Below are 18,653 nucleotides of genomic sequence, written 5' to 3'. Positions count from 1 at the left end.
TGCAGTGGGCTGGACCCTCCCTCACCAATCATTAATTAAGAAAATGCCCTACAGCTAGATCTTTAGAAGCCATTTCTCAATTGGGGTTCCCTCCTTTCTAATAACTTTGCTGTGTCAAATTGACATAAAATTAGTACAACTACCAAATCCTTTCTCATTAAGAAATCCAAGCCAGCCTGGTCTACAGAGTGAATTCTAGGACAGCCAGGGCTATTACACAAAGAAACCCTGTCTTGAAAAACCAAAACCAAAATAAACAAACAAAAATAAATACTACCCAGTTTAGCTAATCTTTTTTGTGTAAAATTCCCATTTTTTTCCAAACTGTTTCATATTTCACAAAAAATTAAAAATTTTTTTGAAGTTTTATTTATTTATTATGTATACAGTGTTCTGCCTGCATGCCAGAAGAGGGCACCAGATCTCATTCTAAATGGTTGTAAGCCACCATGTGGTTGCTGGGAATTGAACTCAGGACTTCTGGAAGATCAGCCAGTGCTCTTGCCTCTGAGCCATCTCTCTAGCCCTTAAAATTTATTTGTTTTTATATGCATTGGTGTTTTGCCTGCATGTATGTCTGTGTGAGGGTTTTGGATCCCCTGGAACTAGAGTTACAGTTGTGAGCTGCCATGTGGGTGCTGGGAATTGAACCCAGGTTCTCTGGAAGAGCAGTCAACACTTTTTAACCACTGAGCAATTTCTCCAGCCTTCACATTGGAATTTTCAATATTAATTATATATAATAGAATTAATTTCTAAAACATTAACCATAATAATTAAAAAATATTCTTATGCTTGATTGAATTTGTAGTTTAACATTATTCAAGGATATTGATGCTAACCTTGATGGGGTTGAAGAGATGGTTCAGTGGGGGAGAGTGAAGACCTAAGTTCGAATCTCTAGCACCCATGGAAAAAGCATGGCAGTGTATGTCTGTAACTTAATTTTGTGGGGTTTAGGCAGGGAGATTCCCAGAGCTTGTTAGCTAGCCAGCCTGCCTAGCTAAAATGGTGAGCTTTTGGGTCAGTGAGAGACGTTAAGATGTAGAGCAGTGGACCCCATTCATCCTGCCAAACATAGGCATGTGTACACATACACTCCTGTGCATGCACTACACACACATAGACACCCAGGAATTGTAAAAGGTTCCCTATAGTTGTATTATCAGACAAATTTTAAGAGCTTTGACCATTATAACTGCTTGTTATTTTGATATAGGTATTGAGTTTCCTCCTTCCAGAATTGTAGAGAATTGACTATACTACTTAAAATACTTTAAGAGGTTTTTATCCTTTGATCCTAAGTAGTTTATTCAGAGAATCAACTAAACTTCAAACAGCAGTTCTGTATGTATCAGTGTTTACATTTTTAATATGGTAGTAACCAGGGTGTGAGGAATTTGTTATCTGCTGGGTGTCACACTTCCCTGTGCCAACATGAAGTTCCCAGTTATGCCCTTACTGTATTGCATTTAATTTTGTTTTGCTACTATTGCATCTTAACTGTTAGTAATTAATAAGGTAATTACTAGCTAGTCCTGTGTACAGTTACCATTTTTAACTTATCCTCATTTAAGGCCAGGGAGCTTTGTTTACATTGTACAACATAAAGGAAACGTTAAGAGTCTGCATTTAACTCCACCATGAAGTGGATATGCTTTGTGAAAGTTGCTTTTCATAGTTACAGGATTAGTTGTAGGTTTAGAGATAATAATGATGAATGAAGGTGGCCAAAGGTAATTACAGTTTTTAGTGTTTCTGACAGACTGACTTAGTAAGTTGTGAACAACTAAAATTAAAGAGTGGTTGTGTTATCAGTGCTAAGAAGGAACTGTCAGTTCACAGTAGAAATAGATGTATTTAATTCCCCTGAGATGAGGCTTAAATATACAGGGCTTAAATATACTCTTTTGCTTTCTTAAAGTAGACTGTATGTTGCTACAATAACTTTTTCTTCATTTACTAACTTAATTGATTTTTAATGTTAAAATATGTGTTTATGCTTTAATATTTGTTGAAACATGGTTTTTGATTGGGAGTTTCTGTTACTGCATATTCTGCAGAAGTGAATCAACGAATGAATTAATGAACATTGTTTTTTAACTCCTTCTGAAGGTGAGGGTGGTGAGATCTTCTCCACCAAGTCCTCAGTTCAAAGCCACATTTCAGGAGTCTTACCAGGTCTATAAGCGTTACCAGATGGTTATTCACAAGGATCCACCTGATAAACCAACTGTGAGCCAGGTCAGCAGGCCAAGTATGAGGTCTTGGTTTAATTGTACTATATTTTTGTTAATATTCAATTTGTAGCATATCTGCACAAAGATAAGATTGAGTGAGTGGACAGTCTGTAAATGTGAAATCACTATTGTCATGTTAAGTGCCAATTATACATAATTTAAAGTGGAAAGTCACATGCAAAGTTGCCTTTATTCAAAGCTGCTGTGTATGGATACGTTTATCTATAAATCAGTGGTGGAGCTTTTAGTTAATACCCATGAGAAGAAGGTGTACTTGGCCTGGTGTGTCGCTATGCTTCATCCATGTTAGAACATTCTAGAACGAGTTCATAGCAGCTCAGTTATTCCTTATTAATGGAATACTCATACATTACAGAGCTATGTAGTAGGAAAAGGTCTTTAATAGACATCCTTGTCAACTTTTATATAGCAGATGATTTTAAAATTATGGGGGTGAAAAAAGCCTAAGACACTTTATTAAGTCGAGGTGGCAGAAGTACTGGCTGAGTGCTAAGTAGTGACAGTAGTGACTAGTGTATGTGACAGTACAGCTGGTTGATAGGGAAAAATCAAAGCAGAAACCAATCGGCTCTCGGGAGTTGGAGGTTTTCATGAATGCTGGTAGAAAGTTGGCACTCAGGCCTAGTGCCGCCTAGCTCCATTCCTGCTGTTTTATGACAAATCCTGGCGGAACTTTGGAAGTGGTTTGTGGAGATCTTCCTCTAGCCTCACCTTCAGAAGCGTGTCAACAGGTAGAGTTGGTTCAATAGCATTGGCTCATATTTTCCTTGCTCTGAAGGTGAGGCTAGTACCTGCCTCCTTTGAGGACCCAGAGTTCAAGTCATCCTTCAACCAGTCCTTTTCTTTATATGCCAAGTATCAAGTGGCCATACACCAGGATTCACCTATTGAATGTGGAAAGACTGAGGTACTGTCTCTTAAACATTTTTCCCTGCATTGACATGATTGTAAAGAAACACAATATACTGTTAAGTAGCACTGATGACTCTTGAGTGTTTGTACTGATCTTTTGTGGGAAGGATTCAGACCTAGCATTTTAAGTCCTTCAATGAAAAATAATTGTAAATTCAAGAGGTTTTCTTACATAGCGTTCTCACCAGAAACTGAATACAGCATTGTTAAGGGTTTGTTCTCCAGCCTAAGTCAGCAGTCATTTACTGCCTAAACCATAAAGTGAAAGAACCAAACCTTTAGCTGGAAGTTTCTCTGGTCCCTGTGGTTGGGTCGAATCTCTTCCACCTGCTTCCCTCAGCTCCTTGGTCCCAAGTAAAGGCACAGAGGCTTATATTATTTATAAACTATATGGCCTGTGGCTCAGGCTTCTCACTAGCTAGCTCTTACAACTTAACTCAGCCCATTTCTATTAATCTATGCATTGCAATGTGGCTTCGTGGCTTACCTGTACTTTCATATCTTGCTTCTCCTGGCAGCAGCTCACAGTGTCTGTCCCACTCTCCTTTTCTTCTCTCTTTCCAGTTCGAATGTACTGCCTCACCTTATTCTGCCTTTCCATTGGCCAAACAGCTTTATTTATCAACCAATCAGAGCAACACATATTCACATATAGAAAGATATCCCACAGCACAAACCTGTAGAGATTAATGTATAAAGCATCATCTAACAAGCACTTGAGATCCATTTCTCAGCTGTGGATATTAAATGAATGAGAGTCTACAGTTGTAACAGTGGGGTAGTGATATGTTGGAATAAAGGCACCGACAGGTGCAGAAGTGACTCTGAGCCAAGCATGGCAGATGAGTAGGAGTATGTCTGGACTGAAAGAGAGAAGGGTGTTCCTGGTAACAGTTGGAGCATGATCAACAGTGTGGAGACTGAACTACATGGTGTACTTGATTAATCACTGCTTACCTTAGTATGGTTAAAGCATTGGCCGTGTGTCAGGTGACAGAGCTGTGCAGATTTAGTTAGGAGCCAGACTTCTTTTAAAAGTTGTTTTTGGAAGTACTATACACCTAACCGCCATTACCCATTTTCAGCAGTTCTTGGCATGCTGCCATCTTGATTTTTGTCTCCCTCTTCATGCTCTTTGCTATTTTGTTGGATTATTTTGTTCCAGATCATTGTGACATATTGTCTGTCAGTACTTAAATATGTGTCTTGACTTCCTAAAAAAGTTTGATAATGAACTAAGACAATTTAGGAAGAATTAAAAATATGTATAGAATAGTTTAGTTACTTGAGAAAAATCAACTTGGTAGGCATCGGAAACCAAAGTTGCACTGACTTTTTTCTTGTGGTGTTGAATATTGAACTTTGTACATAATAGACAAGCATTCTTCCACTGAGCTACAACTTAGCCCTTGAAGTGATAATTTTCTTTTTAAACAAGAGAATTTCATTTGTATATATAATTCAGAACTAGCTTTATTCCTTCTGGGAATACTAGCTCTGTGTCTTGAGCTCATTGTCTTCCAGCTCCAGTTTTCTCTACAGTTATTTAATCTCAGTTTGACTTCTTGGCAGTAGAGATGGATGCTGTTACTGTAGGGCGCCTCATTCCAATAGTCTAGACCTCAGCCTTTAAAAACCAAGATGAGTCTTTCCCAGTGGCTTCAGTGAAGAAGCTGAAAGCATGTGCTGCCTGGCTCCTTGAGGTATATTCTTATCCCAGAGTCAGTCACAGAAGCTGGGGCAATGAGGAATTTAAAATGTCTGGTGGAAGATGCTCTTTACCTGAACCACAAGTCTTACAGAGGTGGGAGTAATTGGTAGCATGCTGGATCATTGAAGATCCTGTCTGGTGTGAAGTCACCACGGTGGTGAACATACAGAGGATGTCTCTATTCAAGAGTGGGGAGGCAGAGCCCAGAAGGCTTGATAGATTTTTCCTGCATTTTTCCCTTCTGTATATCTGTCATTTTGTTTCTCTGATGCTTTTAACTGTTTTCTTTTGTCATACATATTAGTTTCTTATATAACATTTAAAATCCTTTTTAGATTTTTTTTATTAAATTTTTGAGTCATAAAAATATCTTGAAAGTACCTAATCTAGAACTTACCCTATAGATTTTACTTTACAGGGTCTACTTCAGATTTACACTAACTTCATTCCTTGTAGATACAACAAAAGTGTTTTGTCTGGGTAGCTCTAGTTTCTCTTGTCTGTTCCCTTTTTGTGCTGTTATGTTACTGTTCACATGTTTTATGTATGTTATAAATAAGTTATATTTTATATAATTTTGTGTATTGGGGCTGGAGAGATAGCTAAGTGGTTAAGAGTAAGTGGTCTTCCAGAGGACCCAACTTTGATTCCTAGCACCCACATTAAAGCAGTTCACAAGGGACCACAGCTTTAGTTACAGAGGATCCAACAACCTCTTCTGACTTCCTTAGGCTTGCATACATGGCAAATTTTCATGCACATAATTAAAAATAAGAATAATAAACTTCTAAAAGTGTTTATGTCTTTTTGCACAGGTTCCTCTTTTTTTTTGTTTTTGTTTTTTTTTTGTTTTTCAAGACAGGGTTTCTCTGTAGCTTTGGAGGCTGTCCTGGACTAGCTCCGTAGACCAGGCTGGCCTCGAACTCACAGAGATCCACCTGCCTCTGCCTCCCGAGTGCTAGGATTAAAGGCGTGCACCACCACTGCCCGTGTTTATGTCTTTTGTAAGCTGAGAAAAGGGATAAGATAGCTAAATATTGGGGCCGGAGAAATGGCAATTAAAAGCACTTGAAGACCTTGGTTTGATTCCCAGCATCCCTATGGCAGCTCACAAACATCTTTAACTCTAGTCCAGGGGGGATTTGATGCCTTCTTCTGACCTCTGCAGGCTCTACATGCATGTGGTGCAGAGACATGAGTGCAGATAAAACACCCATAGACATAAAAATAAATAAATGTTTAAAAAGAATAGCTGTTCATGTTTTGTTATATTAAACTTACTTGCTTCTTCCAGCTTTTATTTGTTGCTGTGGATTAAGACCTCTTAGGCTGGTGTCACTTCTTACCTCTAGTACAGCTCCATTCCAGCTCTACTACCACTGCATTCATTTTCTCTATGTTCCTGCCCCAACAAAACAAGTATGCACATCAGTGAGGCAAAGAAAGGCGAGTATGCCCTAGTGTTTGAGAGTCCTGTGTCATCTTGTTAGAGGCTCAGTCTTGGGGAATACATGTAGCTTCCTCGGGGACAGTAGCTTCAGTAGCATTCTCTCTGTTCCCTTGATCTTCCCAAGCGTTTGCTTCTGTTGGCCTCACATGCAGCTCTTCTGTTCTCGTGTGTGTGTGTGTGTGTGTGTGTGTGTGTGTGTGTGTGTGTGTGTGTGTGTGTGTTTCTCTGCAGTCGGGTGTAATTCAGTCTGGATTTCTTGGCTGGGGCAGTTTTTGAGGGCTGTTCTGAGAGGGGTCTTTCAGTTGTCTCCCTTCCTGCTTCTCTTGGGGAAGCCCCTGGTCCACAGTTGTGCTGCTGCTCAGAAGGAGCTTCTGGTTTCCTCTTACTTGCTTACCACCATAACCTCCACTGTTGTCAAGAGTGTTTATCCTTGAACTCCCCCATGCATAATTTGTTCCACATATAGCCAGTTCCTTTGGGCGAGTAAAACGGCTCCCTTCTTTATCCTTTTGCTCAACACTCATTTACTGTGTGGAGAAGCGTTCTGGGTTTTTTGTGTGTTTGTTTTTTGTGATGTTCCTGCATCATTTATCTTCAGGGCACACTGTACACAGTTCAAACCTTTGGTCTTCTCCTAAGATAAATAAGTTGGAACTCCTGACTCCCAGGACCTTCCCACTTACCCCATGCTAGCTGTGTGTAAGGAGTGGTTTCTGCTGTGCATATGATCCTTCACCTGCTTCAGTCTCATCCTAGGAGTCCTTTCTGCACACGCCACATACGTGTTTTTCTGCCTGGGGGGCTGGCTGCTAAGAGAAAGGGACTTGAGCATGCTGCTTTGTTGTTCCAGTTGTGAAGTCTGTTTTAGATGGGGTTTAGGGGGACAACTAATTTTGACATGAGCTCCAAGAGAAATTTCCCCTGTGTATGATTTCAATTTTCCCCATGAGCAAATAGCTAGTGTTCCTGTGTTTCATGAGACAAAAAGAAAAGTCAAAAGTGTTATTTTTTTTGAAAAAAATTTCTTTTCCTTACTTATTTTAAGAGACTATAGTAACACATTGTAGTGTGTAGTTTTGTTAATTGTAATGGGAGAACTATTTTTCTTTTTTTGCTTTTCTGTTGTAAGAAATTTAAACTAACAATCTGTCATCAGTGTTCAAAATCCATTTGGGCTGTGTTATTAATCACAAAATAATCCTTCAAATTCCTTGTTTTTTGAGAAATTTGAAAAAAGGATAAATATAGACTGCTTAGATATTCTTGATAGCAAGTCAGTTTTTTTTTTTTTCAGTAGCATCTTTAGGAAAGTGTCATGTAATAGCACATAGAATAATTATATAAGATTTACAAATTATTCCATTATGTATTTCCAGTATGATTTTCATTCAGGCAGGTGTTAAATTTTCAGAAAATAATATTTATAAACCAAATAGATGATTTGTGAGCTGCCTTGTGTATAATACAGGATAAAGGCAACATTTAAGAATATTTGCTTTCTAAAAACCAATAGTTTTATATAAATATAAATGTCATTTTTGATGAAAATTTGATGTTGAATTCTAGAAAAATGCTATTATTTAATAAAAATTATTAAGTCCAGTTGTTTCTTAAAATAATTGCTGTGACTTCTAGCTCTTAATTATCTAAGAAGCTATAGTCATAGCCTTGGTGGCCTCAGATTTTGTACTTCATGATGGTTTTCCAGATTTTATTATGTGCTTCATCTGACACAGAAAGCTGAAAGACTGCTGTCCTCATACCTATCGATGTGTTCATCCTCTGGGTTGAACCATGTTAGTTTTTCCTGTGCTTTATCTTTTTCAGTGTGAAGCATTTTATCTTATACATCTGACATTTCACTCCTAAATTCTTAAGCATGCATTTTCAAAAGGGGAGACATGTTTCTGTATGGCACAATATAATTATAAACCTAATAAAATTTACTTTCATTATGAGTTGTGATAGCATGTGTGACTGTAATTCCAGTATTTGGGAGGCAGAGGCAGGAGGATTGCCTTGAGGCAAGTCTGGTCTAGTGCTCTTTAATGCTGAGCCACTTCACCATCCCCCAATATGTTACTTTTTAAAAATTGTGATTTTATGACTTAGACATTAAAAAAAAGCAAAAAAAATCTGAGCATTGGCTGCTCTTGCAAAGGACCTGGGTTTGATTTCTAGCGCCCACATGGTGGCTCACAGCTGTCTGTCACTCCAGTGCCCTCCTCTGGCCTTCTTTGTCACCAGGCACCCACATGGTACACAGACTTAGATGCTGGCAAAAATGCTCAAGCACATAAAAAAATAAAATAAAAATTTAAAAAGAGTCTAAGCCTCTAAAAGCTCATTTTAAAAATTAACCTGTAGACCTCCCTATGACAGAAATATAAGGACCTCTACTTCTGGGAATAATTACTTAAGGGGAAATTATTTATGTTCAAGTACATGTGACTGTGCAACCAGTGTGTGTTCCTTTCTGAATGTCAGAGACAGCAAAGGAGCCAGTGGAGTCCTCTCCAGCCACCAGGTGGTGGTCTAGGCCTGAAACACCTTTGCTGTTCTCTTTGACTCAATGCTCTCCCTGTGTGATGGGCAGCTTAGTGTTTGCAACTCAAGAATTATGGAAAATGTGGTTTCTCTTTGTTAGACTTCATTTGCTTTGATTCAAGTGCAAGCACAAGTGGTTCATCACGTGTGAATGTTTTAAATGTCTTAATGTCATTTAATACAGAGACGCACGCTTCCGGCTTCCTTTTCTTATGGTAGTTCTACTCTATTGTATTCAGAAAATCTTTCAATGTATCAGAGTTAGGCAGAGACCAATCACATGTAGTCGTGTACTGCTTCATAGATACTGTACTCTGCCTTAGAATTAGCTAAATTTGTATGATGGCGGGATCTGAGTGTTTTGAATTTGGGTGAGGAACTTGGGGATTGGACCTAGGGTCTGATGCTTGGCATGTACTCTACCATTGAATCATACCCATGACCTCTAAACAGAAATTTAAAACTTGAGTTAACTTGAATTACTACTTAGGTGATTTAATTAAAAATTGTTTTTTTTTGTGAGCAATTTCAGAGTTAGGACTCAGTAGTATATTGTAGTCAGTCAGAAACTTTGTAAGAATTTGGAATTTGCTACTGATAGTAGTTAAATTACCAAAGGGTTTAATTCATTTACTTAAATTCATTGGTGCAAAAGTACTGTCGAATTTCCAGCATAATGTTGTTAGTATTTTGGATGGTGGGGGAGAAATGAGGAAGGGAAATTTAAGCTAGTTCAGGGAAAATATTTTGCTTATAATTTCTGTTGCTTAAAATTTCCTAAACATTGTCTCAGATCACAAGTCAGCATCATATATAGCATTAGAGATAAGAGGATCTCTATATCTAATTTAACCTACTTTCTTTCCTCCCTCCCTCCTCCCTCCCTCCCTTCCTTTCTTCCTTCCTTCCTTTTTTTAAAAAAAATTATTTATTTATTGTGTATATAGTGTTATACCTGCATGTGTCCCTGCAGGTCAGAAGAGGGCACCAGATTTCATTACAGGTGGTTGTGAGCCACCATGTGGTTGCTGGGACTTGAACTCAGGACCTCTGGAAGAGCATTCAATACTCTTAACCGCTAAGCCATCTCTCTAGCCCTCTATTTTTTTTTTTTTTTTCTTTTTTGAGACAAGGTTTCTCTTGTGTATCCCTGGCTGGCCCGGAATTCACTCTGTAGACCAGGCTGGCCTCAAACTCACAGAGATCCGTCTGCCTCTGCCTCCCGAGTGCTGGGATTAAAGGTGTGTGCCACTACTGCCCCATTCAGCTTTTGTTCTATATAATAGAGGCTTAAAGAATTTTTCCAAAGAACCACAAGTGGTTAGTGCAGGGCAACCTGTACGAAAGTTAGCACTTTTTACATCAGAGCATGAACTACCATATTGGAGGGCTGAAGTCAGCCTAAATAATTAATATAGAACAACTAACATCAGTGAAAGAAGTATTGAAATAGATATTCCAAAGAACTGAAACATTCTGTGTTCTCTGAAAATTTAAAGTGACAACCTTCCCACAGCATATTTTGTTGTTGTCTGTTCTCAAACAGAACGCTTAGCAGGACTTTGTTGATACTGGCTTTTGTATGCCCTTGGGAATATTGTTTTGCTCTTGTTATATTTCAGCATCCCCCCGTCTCTACCATTGTCTTCCCCACAGAGGTACTGTGGGGAAGTGCTCATGGAGGTCAGAAGAGTGTATCAGAGTCCCTGAAATTGGAGTTATACATGGTTGTGAACTACCAAGTGGGTCCTGGGAATTGAACCCAGGTCCTCTGCAAGAACCTCTCCTGCCCATGTTGGTAATTTGTGATGAACCTTGTTGTCTGAAAGTAAATGTGTACAGTGAAAAATTGTTTGGGTTGATGGGTTGAGTGCTAACAGTTATAATTCCAGCTGTTTGGGTTAGAATATTGATAAGCTGAGGAACACCAAGGGTGAGGTGTAAACTGAGTGGTTTTCTGCCTTAAACCTTAGCCTTCCACTTGTTTTCCATGTGGCTCTAAGCTGTTTTTTGTTTTGTTTTGTTTTTCAAGACAGGGTTTCTCTGTATAGCTCTGGAGCCTTTCCTGGAACTCACTCTGTAGCCCAGGCTGGCCTTGAACTTGCAGAGATTGACCTGCCTCTGCCTCCCGAGTGCTGAGATTAAAGGTGTGTGCCACCACACCTGGCTCTTCAGCTGTTTTTAATTTTAAGTTCCCTATTTGTGCAATGTGAAGGGAGTACTACAACAGTGTTTATTGTGAGGAGTGAAATAAGATCATCCTTGTAAAGGTGTTTGACCCAGGATGTGGGTGGATGATGACGTACTAATCTGTACTATAAGGAGTCATCAGGATGTCACAAATACCAAGACCACTGTTTTCTTCCTGAGTACTTTACAATTTGGCAACCTCTGATTTCTGTCTCTCCAGCTGTTTCTTAAAAACAGTCTGCTCTGCTGCTTAGTCATTTGCCAAGAGCTCTTTGGCCTTTGCAGTGAGGTCAGGAGCAAATAAATGAGACGTCTGTCAGTTCAGCCAGTATTGGCAAGTAGAATTATTTTCTTATTGTTTTGTTTTTCCATTTACATTAATATATTAATTTGAATTGAAAAGTCACATGTTTTATTTGATTACTTATTTTATTGTAGTATTGAGAATTGAACCTTATGCACTTTAGCTAAGTTTTGAGTTTTAGTATTAATTTATTCCAAAGGGGGTAGGGAATACGATTTGTCAATAGTTAATCTTAAGAAATTTTTATGCTATTTTGATTCATCCTGTTATACCACATGAAAAATGTAAAGAGCACCATTTGTGAGCTTTAGATGTGTATTTCTTTTCTTTCCTTGAATATGGAGGAGGAGGAAGCATAGGCATCTCTAGGTTTCTGCAGTTGGGCCAGTCCTTTCCTCTTGATAAAATAGCTAGACTAGGTCACTAAAGTCAGTCACAAACTTGTGACTTGTGCTTGTTATTCCAGCTTAGAAAAATGTTTGCCAGAGTCTGAAGAAAGGCACAGTACCCAGCAGTGTTCCTGGGACTCAGAAGACCAAGCTTTGTCCAATGGATGAACCTCAGAGTTCTCAGCTTTTAAGAAACATTGGAGAGAGAATATAATTGTTGTCAAATTGTAAACTACTCAGGAAGAAAAAGGAAAATTTGAATGATTTCAAAAGCTGTTGTCTTCCTATAATAAATAGAAATTGCTTTTAATTTTCTGAGCCAGTGTTGAGAAATTTACCTACAGTGAGTTAAGCACATTTTAGTGAGTGCAAAGCTCTGTGAGTGCTATTTGTCTTTAGGCTTTCTATTTAGGTCTGCTTTCTCATTAAATCTGAGAAACTATGTAGTGAACAGTACTACCTACTGATGCCTAGTCTAAACAAGGAACATTTGTGGTTTTGCTGTAGCAGTTCATTGTGTATAACAAATAATTTTAGGTAACTGCTTGCATGATTTAAAAGTAGTTGATTTTCTTCTAGTTGGTAGTTATAAAAATAAAGAAATAATACTTATCCAGAGAACAATTCTGCCTTCAATATGTCTAAATACAGAATATTTGTGCTGGTTTATAAGTATTGGTGTCTATATTTCTGGCCTCTTTGTTACAGTCGTTGTAGAAACAGCTCAAAGCTTTACATTTAGAGTAACTCCCATATTTCTTTCTCCTGGGTTGTAGAAGAATGTGATTATTTTATTCACCAAATCATATTAACGTTTTAATTCCTTGTGTGTTTCTGTCACTATGGTAGAAAGATACCTTAATGAATAAGGCATATAGTCTTGCACATTCTAGCTAAGAAATAAAAAGAAAAATGAACTTTAAAATAGTGTTGCAATAAATGCTGCTACACACGTGTCTTTGCCATGCTTCTTTGAAGTCCTTAACATAAATGTGATAGGTATACTTCTTGTGTGTTTCTTTTTTTAAAAAAATAGGATTTCTTTATGTAGTCCTGACTGCCCTGGAACTTGCTCTGTAGATCAGGCTAGCCTTGAACTCAGAGATCTGCTTGCCTCTGCCTCCTGAGTGCTAAGATTAAGGCATGTGCCACCATGCATGGCTCTCTATTTCTAGGGATTTTTTTTTTTTTGTCAAACGTCCATACTAATTTCCACAGAGACTAGACTAGTTTTCATTCCTCACAGCATAGAAAGACTACTCCAGTGAAAGCTTTAAAATGTTGGCAAAAGAAACTGAAGAAAGCCAGAAAGACCTCCTGTGTTCAGGAGTTGGAAGAATTAAAATAGTGGAAGTACTTGTATTGACCAAAAGCAGTCTACAGATAGATTGCAGTCACCATCAAAATTCCAGTGCCATTGTTCATAGAAATAGGAAAAAAATCTTCAGATTCGTTTGGAAGCATAAAAGTAGCCAAGCGGTCCTGAGAAGAAAGATACCGATGATGTCAAGTTATCTTAGAGAGGCACAGGAAGTAAACAGCACGATACTGGCTCAGACTTAGGTTAAGTTGCTCTGGGACAGAACAAAAGGTCCACATACACCAGCCCAAGCCAAAATCATCCTATTTTTGACAAAGATATGAAGATAGATGTTGGAGAAATGACAGCTTTGTTAACTAGTGTTGCTGGGGACATTGGATATTCCAAATAGAAAAGTGAAATTAGATTGTTGCCTCGCACCCTTCACAACAGTCATTTTCAAATGGATCAGAGACTTCAGTGTAAGACTTGGAACTCTGAAACTGTTAGAGGAAATTGTAGAGAAAACTCAAGACAGAGAAATTGGTGAGGACTTTCTGAACAGAGTCCTCCTTGCCTGGGAAATAAGGCTAACAGTTGACAAATGGGACCTTGGGATAAAAAGCTTCTGTGTGGGAAAGGAAGTAGTTAATTGGATGAAAAAAACATCTCATAGAATGGGAGAAAATCTTTGTCAGAGATTCTTCTGACAGAGAATTAATATCTAGAATATACAAAACAAACCTCTAAACAGTATGGAAACAAACAACCTAATCAAAACATGGGCTGAGGAGCTGGCAGTTTGTGAAAAAACAAGTACAAATGGCCAATAAACATGAAAAAATGTTCCAACCTCACTATCCATCAGAGGGATGCAACTCAAAACTATATTGAGATTGCATCTTACTCCAGTCAGACTGTCAGTCATTAAGAAAATAAATAACAACAAATGCTAATTTTGATTTGTAGGTTTTGTGGTATTTTCTGCTTATCCCCAATTTATATTATTTTGATTTTTGGAAGGTATCCCATTTTTCTGTGTCTGATTATGCATGTGTGTGTAGAGGACAGAAGTTGGTGTAGGGTATCTTCATTCATACTTGAGCATGTTTTTGAGATAGGATCTTTCATCTGTGGTTTTAGTGATTTTTTTCTTTTGGAGCCTCTCTAGGAGAAATTTAGAAGTAATTTTCCTCTTAAAATTTAACATATATCTGACAGGTGTGGTGGCACATGTCTTTAATCCCAGCACTTAGGAGGCCTAGACAGGCGAACCTCTGTGAGTTCAAGGCCAGCCTGATCTACATAGCAAGTTCCAGGTCGGCCAGGGCTGTTATACAATGAAACCCTGTCTTGAACAACCAAAAAAAAAAAAAACAAAAAAAAACCAAAACCAAAAAAACCCCTGTAAATCTTAGCCTGGATAACATGAAATTTAAAGCAAGCACAAGTCCTTTATCATGTAACTTTGCAAACAATGTCTTAAGTGAAAGTCAAGTTTTTTGTAAATGTAGGAGTAAGAAGAGTCCTCAGACTATCAGTATTCCTTGTAATTCTGGTAAGGCAAAGGTGAGGCGAGGCAGGTGTAGCTTGCAGCATTACCAAGCATATTTGGACCTTGAGTCATGGAAGTGTCTTTGGAGTCTAACATTCATGGGGCACCAGCTTGGGAAAGGGGTTTGACTGAAATTGGTTTACAAATTAAAAAGAAAAAAAAAAGGCACAATGATTGAAGTGATTCAGATGAACATGTAGAGCCAATGAGATCCCAGACTACAGAACTCATAGTTCACTGTTCTTTCACCAGTAAAGACTTTCATTGCCTTTTTTGGGGGGGTGGGATGGGGATTGAGGCAGGATTGTCTGTGTAGCCACGACTGACCTGAAACTCGCTCTGTAGACTAGGTTGGCCTCAAACTCAGAGATCTGCTTGCCTCTGCCTTCTGAGCGCTGGGATTAAAGGAATCATTGTCATCTTTTAAGATTCCTTGAGGCCTGATGTTATGTGCAAAGTTCTGGTCAGAATGTAGTACACATGATTAACTTTTCAACCTATTGTATCTGTGACAAGAATTTAGGGAATAATTTTTTTTATATTTTTATTCTTTTAATAATTAAACATCCATTAGTTCTCAGACCTTAGTTTTGACTCACAGTTATGTACAGATTTAATTCTCATTCTCTTGAGAGACTTTAAAAATGGTTCTGGTTGTGTCTTTAGATTACTCCTAAAGATTCAAGTTTTTTGCAGTGTAATATGAAACTTGGTTCCTGTGTTGACGTAAATTTCTAAGAATTGTATGTTTATAAGAGCCACATTTGTAACATAAAACTCAATTTTATCCTCCCTGAAAACAGCCAGTTTAAGACAGTATGAATGTAAATTGTAGGGCATTGGGAAGGAGTATACAATGTGACTTAACACAATGTAGAATTGTAGCTGAATTAAGACTTCCAAATTCCTAAGAGAATTGAGAATTTGGGAAGGAGTATACAATGTGACTTAACACAATGTAGAATTGTAGCTGAATTAAGACTTCCAAATTCCTAAGAGAATTGAGAATTTTACCATGAGGTTGATTCAGCTTAGCAATTGCAAAATGCTAAATATTTTATTACATTGTCTGAAGTAGAGACATTATAGACCATGCGATAAGGAAATGGGAGCAAAAGAGATGCCTGGCTAACACAAGGAGATTCTGGGTGAGTGATATGAACAGTTATAGGACTAGAATTCCATTTTGATGGACATAGCTGACTTCTTTTTTTTTAGAAAAAAAAATTGTCTTCTAATTAATTAATTAATTAGACTTTTTTTGAGACAGGGTCTCACTATCCAGCTCTTGCTGTCCTGAACTCATTGTGTAGACCAGGCTGGCCTCAAACCCACAGAGATCCATTTGCCTCTGCCTCCCTTAGAGCTGAGATTGAAGGCATGTGCCACTATACCTGGCTGGGAAAAAAAGTTTTTAATGCAGTTTATCTTTGTAAAAATTGCATTTTGGTATTCAACATTAACCATATTTCCTTACTAAACAGATGGTATTTCAAGAACATTAAAAGATTTATCTGTTGAATATTTTTAATACAAAGATAAAATAATTTGATAATAATTTTATTGGATTTCTGACAAAATTAGAAGTGTGTACTCCTCTATTCTTCTTTCCTCTTCTCATTCAAAACAATCAAGTCTCAGGAACAAAGGAACTTTCTAAGTATAACTGATAGCTTGGAGAACAGTTTGCACATAGAATACTGTTTAGGAAAACTTAGTATAAGCATTAGTTGCCTCTCTGAACCTATTAGAAGGTATTGAGAGACAGGCTACCAGTGATGGATAGCATAGTGGATACCAAGATCAGAAATCAGAATGCCTCCTTGTAAGCAAGGTGAGCCAGTTACTAGGAAACACAGATGTTGACCTAAATGTTTTCTTACTTTACTTTTAGAAGTTTAAAGGATTTTTAAATTGGCAGTGATACATGATATGTTGAATTCTAAATATAGACCATAATCTTTATTATGATCTTTTATATACATATGATCTTAAAATACAAGATGTCGGGTGGGAACAATGGCTTAGTAGTTAGGAGAGTATACTGCTCTTCTAGGGGCCTTGAGTTTGGTTCCCAGCACCAGTTTGGAGTTGCTCACAGACTTTTGTAACTCCAGCTCTAGGGGACACACATACACACACATAACTAATTATAAAATAAGATAAATTATAAAAAATTGCCAGGCATAGTAGCACACTCCTTTAATCCCAGCACTCGGAAGGCAGAGGCAGGTGTATCTCTGAGTTCAAGGCCAGTCTAGTCTACAAAGAGAGTTTCAGGACAGCGAGGGCTGATACACAGAGAAACCTTGTCTCAAAAAAAGGATGATTAAAATTTTATACACATTTTATTAAGTGAATCAAATTAACTATTATTAACTTAAAATCTACCTGCCTGTTTTCAGTTAAAGATTTTTTTTCAGAAAGATTCTTTAAAATGGATAGATAAGGAATATAGATAAATAAGGAAGGTGACTATATTTTTGCATCCTATTATTTTTGGAGTGATGAAGTATATTCCTATCTGTAAGTCAATAAGAAACTTTGTAAAACATGGTAAAAATGTTTATAGGCTTAAATGTTTTGAGTAAGATCTTATGAACTATATCCATTGTTTCTTATTTATTAGCATGATTGTACCCATGTTAGAAATAGCATTGTGGTATCAATATGGGTTACTTACTGTGGCCATAGTAACTTTTTAAAACTGCACCTAAATTTTAGTAGCTTTAATTTCACAGCAGACTTGAACATAGTCATTTCTTGCCTTGCCATGCTGCTGTTGGTTGAAAGGGACCTTTTTTTGCTGTCAGTCTCAGTGGATGTACAGAGTGCAGTTTACCAATCATTTTCTTATTTTGAAAACCTGGCATCACTAATGTTAACTGTACTTATTACAAATATATATGCTAGTGTGTGTGTGTAAATTGTTGGAATTCAAGAAGGCATTAGCTTCCTTAGACAGCATTTACATAGTTCTTCTTTGTTATTTAAAGTGACTGCTCTCTCGACTGTTGCATCAGTCACTACTAGGTGTGGGCTGCTTAACAAATCTAAAAGTATATGTAGGACATAGTTGACACGTACATATAGGAGTAAAGCATAGAAACCTTATAATATCAAAGTTCTGGCATAAAAATAAAAATTTGCTGTTCCCTATTGTTTTCTATTGTTAAAATGATCTAGTATCTCAGTTGTACTTTCTGCTTTGGGAAAGAGGAGTATTTATTGCCATGGTTTGAGCTATTGCAGTAGACCTCAAGACCATAAAATTTGCATTACTATAAAATTAATTGTGCCATATGAGCATTATGAAGGCAGCATTTTGAAATACCTTGTACTTTCAGAAAAGTTCTGAATACCAATAGAATAGTGTTGGATATTAAAGAACAAACTTTACAGTCTCTATACTTTAATGCATCTTACAGGTTAGAGTCTGGATGATACTAGTAGCTTTGACATGCCCTATGTTATTTTAGGAGTGTATTTTATAGTTTGGGGAGGATGGAGCTGATACTTTTTAAAAACTGTATTAAGGGAAGTTTCTTATAGAAAACTAAACTTTGAGTGGAGCTAATCACCTATGAAGGAATCCTCTGTCTTTATCTCTTATACTCATTAGTTTAATAGGAATAGTCTTGTTTTATTCAACTTCCATTACTTACCTCTACACCTTTCTCCAGTGATGTAGAAGGAAATCCTAGATATTATTTACTTTTACTGCTGTTTCAGTCCCTTCCTCTTCCAGTTTTGAAGCTCAAACCCAATACCTCCTGCAGGATGGGCATCAAGCTATATCCCTAGCTCCTCTCTGTGTATCTCAGAGAGAGTAGAAATTCTTTGTATTCCCTGTGAGTACAAATGAGCTTTGTTACAGAGAAGTTTAAGAGTGCTTGGAAACAGGCCTGTCACTACAGCTTACTGTTGTTAATATGAATTTAGAAAGATGAATTTGTATTACTTGGATATTTGATTATCACAGCGATTCTCAAAGGGGATGTTGATTCTGTAAATACATCTATGAACACGTGGAT

The 18,653-nt window shown here is 37.5% G+C and overlaps 1 protein-coding gene across 6 annotated transcripts in view; it reads left to right on the top strand.

The window, feature by feature from the left end:
- Window positions 1–18,653, top strand: part of Ate1 (arginyltransferase 1) — a 125,813-nt gene that overhangs the window by 23,576 nt on the left and 83,584 nt on the right. For 4 of the 6 annotated variants that reach the window (XM_036195097.1, XM_036195078.1, XM_036195127.1 and 1 more), the window contains one exon: window positions 3,040–3,168. In XM_036195097.1, the coding sequence (XP_036050990.1) occupies window positions 3,040–3,168 (129 nt within the window). Of the gene's footprint in view, window positions 1–2,115; window positions 2,245–3,039; window positions 3,169–18,653 lie in introns of all 6 variants that reach the window. The other 2 variants (XM_036195107.1, XM_036195087.1) reach the window with 1 other exon arrangement.

The sequence above is a fragment of the Onychomys torridus genome, chromosome 1 (genome assembly GCF_903995425.1).
Source record: "Onychomys torridus chromosome 1, mOncTor1.1, whole genome shotgun sequence".
Classification (NCBI taxonomy): domain Eukaryota; kingdom Metazoa; phylum Chordata; class Mammalia; order Rodentia; family Cricetidae; genus Onychomys; species Onychomys torridus.
The sequence above is the reverse complement of the archived record's forward strand: the minus strand, read 5'-3'. Positions and strand labels throughout refer to the sequence as shown.